This window comes from Argentina anserina, chromosome 3, assembly GCF_933775445.1.
Source record: "Argentina anserina chromosome 3, drPotAnse1.1, whole genome shotgun sequence".
In the NCBI taxonomy this organism is placed as follows: Eukaryota; Viridiplantae; Streptophyta; class Magnoliopsida; order Rosales; family Rosaceae; genus Argentina; species Argentina anserina.
Window position 1 is genome coordinate 31757626 of NC_065874.1, and position 4532 is coordinate 31762157.

The 4532-nt window shown below is 37.8% G+C and overlaps 1 protein-coding gene across 2 annotated transcripts; it reads right to left on the minus strand.

The window, feature by feature from the left end:
- Positions 1–2664, minus strand: LOC126787873 (U2 small nuclear ribonucleoprotein B'' 2-like). Of its 2 annotated transcripts, none has more exons than XM_050513784.1 (5): positions 2531–2664; positions 1585–1757; positions 1196–1289; positions 538–620; positions 1–408 (listed from the first exon to the last, which is right to left on the minus strand). In XM_050513784.1, exons 1-5 carry the CDS (start codon positions 2601–2603, stop codon positions 130–132), a joined length of 702 nt encoding a protein of 233 aa, XP_050369741.1. In that variant the 5' UTR covers positions 2604–2664; the 3' UTR covers positions 1–129. The 2 variants fall into 2 exon arrangements, with proteins under 2 accessions (XP_050369741.1, XP_050369740.1); XM_050513783.1 differs by having other exon boundaries at positions 1–411.
- Between the last annotated feature and the right edge of the window lie 1868 nt (positions 2665–4532).

Sequence of the window (4532 nt, forward strand, 5' to 3'; positions counted from 1 at the left end):
TCAGAAAATTGTCTTCAGATTACATCATATCAATGCTATTCAGTCTTCAACGAATCATAAACTTAAACAGAACTTCACAACAGGAAACAGGAAGAGTTATTTTTTTCACGTAGGAACGCGGGTTATTGGTTACTTCTTGGCAAAACTGATGCAAATGGGGTTTTGAGGGGTGATTTTGAAGCCTTGGAGGGCCTGCATGGCCATGGATGACTGTACATCATCTTCGAATTCTACAAAGGCAATGCCTGGCTTGGCATCAATTATTCGAACTTCTCTAAATCCTGGGTATTGGTTGAAGAGTAAATCCAGCATTCCATTAGGCATTACATGTGGCAGGTTCTCTACGAACAGGATGTTGTTAGGATCGGCTGTTTCATTTGCATTTGGATTACCGTTGCGGTATGAGGTCTGCTGATTATACAAAACAATATATTAGAATAAATCAACCACTTAATTAGAAAACAAAAACTCATTTCTGAACATCTGGATTCTGGAGTGGAAGTTAAAAAAATAAACAAATACAATAGAAACACTTACAGTTCTGCCTCCATTTTCAGTAGCTCCACCATTTGCTTGAGCAGATTGTGACCCTTCTTCAGTTCGCCGCTTTCTATCAGCCACTGTAACAAAACTTCTTTTTCAGATTATGAAAGTCATAAAGATAAACTAACTTGAGCAAACAGTTTCTTTAATAGTAGAATCTACGAATCTCAATGTTCATAGCGGCCACTTAGTTAATTTAGCCTATAAACCTAGGTCATTCATATTTTAAGAACACAATATATGATTCAGAAATATAAATTATATTTTGACAATGTTCAAAGCAATGACTGCCTCTTTTATAGTCTTACCCAAGCTAACAGATAGTAGTCTCTCAATTATTTCACTCATATCACTTTCCTTATTGCTAGTATCCATCATATATCTCCATCTAACATGCTCTGTGAAGTCCCCCTTATCCTAACAAGTAAGCCAGTCATTCCTTCATTTCTTAAACCTTTCATTTATTCATTCTAACCCTAGTATTGCAATGCCACTAGAATTATCTGCCATGATAATAAGCGCTTCAAGACTAATTTCAAATATCATATTCTAAGGTAGTCCCTCCCTTGTCATGACCAGGAAAAAATTAATCATCTGACATACTATTAAATGCTTCAAGGCTATAAAAACTGTGAAAATAAGAATTAGTTACCTCTTTCTTCTTGCTTCCTTTTCTTATCTCTTGGAACAAAGCTTCCATCTTCTTTGGCGATGCAATCTGACTTTGTTTTAGCATACTGAATCCTCTGCATCACACCAACAATTCATTAATTCTCATATTTAGATAAGAGAGTTCAATGGATATGAATCAGCTTCTTTATTGGAAACAGAACAACAAAGGCAAAACATAATGTTGTAGCCAAGCAACAATCTGCCAGAATCAAAACAGAAATAATGTTACAACCATCACATAATTAAATCTAATCTGTCTTTCTTCTTTTTTGCAGAATTATTTTTCCACACACACAAGAGTCTGCCATCTAATGGGAAAAGAGAGGTTAGGCAGGAAAGCTTGGGACCTAAAAAAATGTTCAAACTCACCATGGGTTTATCATAGAACGGAAAATTCTGCATCTGCCGCACAGCATTGCTGGCAGATGTAACTTCAAGAAATGCAACCCATGCTTGCCCTCGAAGCTTGGGTGTCTTCAAGGCAACAACATCCAAAATCTTTCCATACTGAGAGAATAAGCAATAGAGGGACCTTTTCAATTCTGCAAAGACAAAGAGCATTACCATCACAAGCAAAACTATGAGAAAGCTTAGAAAAGCAAGTCATTAACTGGAATACGAGACCAACAATTTTCCAAGACACTACTAAATTAGAAAACTGTCAACTGTGATACGACGACCTAGACACTATTGTTCCCCCCAGTTTCAAGATCCAATGCGCACCCCAGTTAACCACAACCTTTCAGGAATCAGGACCCCACAAAAAGATATATAACAATGTGATTGCTGTAGGAGCTTCATAAGACCACATTTTTCATACAGATTTGATTAACGAGACTATTGAAAGCATTACTTCATTCAACGTTAATAAAACCTTCTTTTGAGTTGATTAGCCGAAACGAAAGAACTATCACAACAAAAGCTATATCTAGTTTCGTCATAATAAACCCCGAAACCCTAATTTCAATCTAGATCCCAAATTCAAATCCAAAAAATCCAAATGCCAGCATCCTTATCAAACCCTGGAATTAGCAACCAAGTATAGGCCTTTGGAGCACAAATTCATGCCATACATTCACACACTGCATGAATTTAACCTAATATCCTAAACTCGCCCAAATCCAAACTAAAACCCTAAACCTCTTCTTCTGCCAAATAGATCCAAAAACAAAATTACACAGGAACCCAACACAATCAAGCTAGTACTATTACTGTTTTCATGTTAAAGATTCAACTTTGAGTATATTACAGTCTTATTGTCGGGTTTATATCGGTCACTAAACAAAAGGGTGCAGCAGAAAAAAGGGAGAAATACCTTGTTTCTTGATTTTCTCGTTGAGATTCTTAATGTATACGGTCTGGTTTGGCGGTATGTCCCCTGAAAGCATGGTCGCCGAGAAAGAAGCTGATCTCTTTGAGTTTCAGTTTCAGGGAGAGAGAGACTAATCGAGCCCTTGGAATTTCCAGAGATGCCTCCGCCTATATTAGTAAAGCCCCTCATATTATTTGGGCCTTTGGGTATCGTATTGGGCTTGGTTTTCATTTAGTCATCTCTTTTTTATTATTATAATTATCAATTTTCTCTGAAATTTTTCTAGATGCATCTTCAATTCTTCATCCACCCCAAAAAGAACTTTCACGTGTAAAATTTAAAATTCGTAAGAGGGGAGAAATTTCATTACTCGAGTCGTAGGTTACAAGCAACTCATTCCTTGATTCCTACATTGCGCACGGAAGATATATAAGAGAGCATACATTAATAAGACTAGCTACTAGTATTCTTCTTGCAAATTTCAAGGTTCAAGGTTCGATCACTTACAAATAAATCGAGTTAAGAAAACTCATATGTTCTATCTAGAGTTGTGAATGTAGTAGGCTTATCCCTTGGTACACCGCACATGTATTTACGACTTCAAACCGTTGCTTTTCCAAGTTGTAAACTACTATATATAGACATATCGTCGGACATTTCTCATATTAATTGCGGTTTGCGACCATCATCAGAATTTCTTTCTACTCTTCTGGCTATGTAAATGCAGTTTGCTTCAAGGAGTAAGCGTTCCGGAAAATCCAGAGAGTTCATAATTAATGACATTAATGTTGATTCCTGTCCTCTAAAAACTAGAGCCTGCTCTTTCAAGAAGTTAAATTTCTCCCACACGCATTTCTCCACAAACAAAAATCTCACTGATCGATGAACCTCAGCACAGTATAATTGTCAAGAGCTAAGACCCTTTACAAGGTTCTAGCACACAGATACACCAGAATCACCAGAAAGCTAGATGGTGATCGAGTGGTGACGTACTCCCGATCTTGAGTGGTGGTTCCACGGAGGCACGGACCACCGCAGTCTTAGCGCATCATGATGATGGCACTTGGGAATTAAGACACTTGGAGTTCAATTTCTGGCCCCGAAGCCTCCAGGCGGTCCGGGACCGTGTGGTGGCGGCCGGAGTGGTGGGAAGATAAGTAGGCGTATTGGGTGTAGGTCTGGACTGTGAACAAGGATGGGATGATCACTCAGTTACGCGAGTATTTTAACACCTGGGTAAACTGAGATGGTTTGGAATTTCAGAGGCCGAGGACGAAATGGTGAAGCTGTGGCAGAATGGTTCAAAAGAGAGATTTCGGCGCTCGTTGCCGGGATATTATGTTAGCTATCTGAATATTTTGAACATGAATTAACCACGTACGCGTGCGATGATGCTTCAGTATTCATCTTTGATCATAATACATTCTTGCATGCATGCAGATATACATATATATCATCATATTCCCCGCTATGCTAAAGTTATTTGTTAATTATCATCAATGCAAGCAAAATAAGTGAAATAATTCGGATTGAATAGTTTTCCGGCGTTTATACATGCAAGCTAGCAACATAAACCTTGAAGTCTTGAAGCAATACCGTTTCTGAGGAGTACTGCACTAGCGACTGATTGATTTTTTATCGCCCAGTGCTACGAGACTTTTGAGTTAAATTTTATATATGACCAATTATGTCCGTCCTATACTCCTATTAGTCGAGAGGCACTACCAAAAATGTCTTACGCTAGCTCTTACCAACTTAAAGAGACCAATTAATTCCATTCATCAGTGAAAATTTACTAATTGAGATAAATCTCTAATTAAAGTAAACCTCTACGTTCTTCATATTCGAACAGGGTTTGTACGTAGGAACAACCAAATTCAAAGAACAAAAAACTTGGGGCAAGTTAATTAGTATATCTGTATATAAGCTAGTAATATAACCAACAATATCCAAGACACGTACAAAGCAGTTCAGACCATTCTTGGCTTCTTGCAGCTAGCATCAC

Bases quoted from the DNA above. Each gene is read 5' to 3' on its own strand.
- LOC126787873 (XM_050513783.1), bottom strand. From the start codon at position 2,603: ATGCTTTCAGGGGACATACCGCCAAACCAGACCGTATACATTAAGAAT. The intron at 621-1,195 runs GTAACTAATTCT...GTTTTGTTACAG, and splicing joins AAGGAAGCAAGAAGAAAGAG to TGGCTGATAGAAAGCGGCGA. The intron at 412-537 runs GTAAGTGTTTCT...TTGTATAATCAG, and splicing joins CTGAAAATGGAGGCAGAACT to CAGACCTCATACCGCAACGG.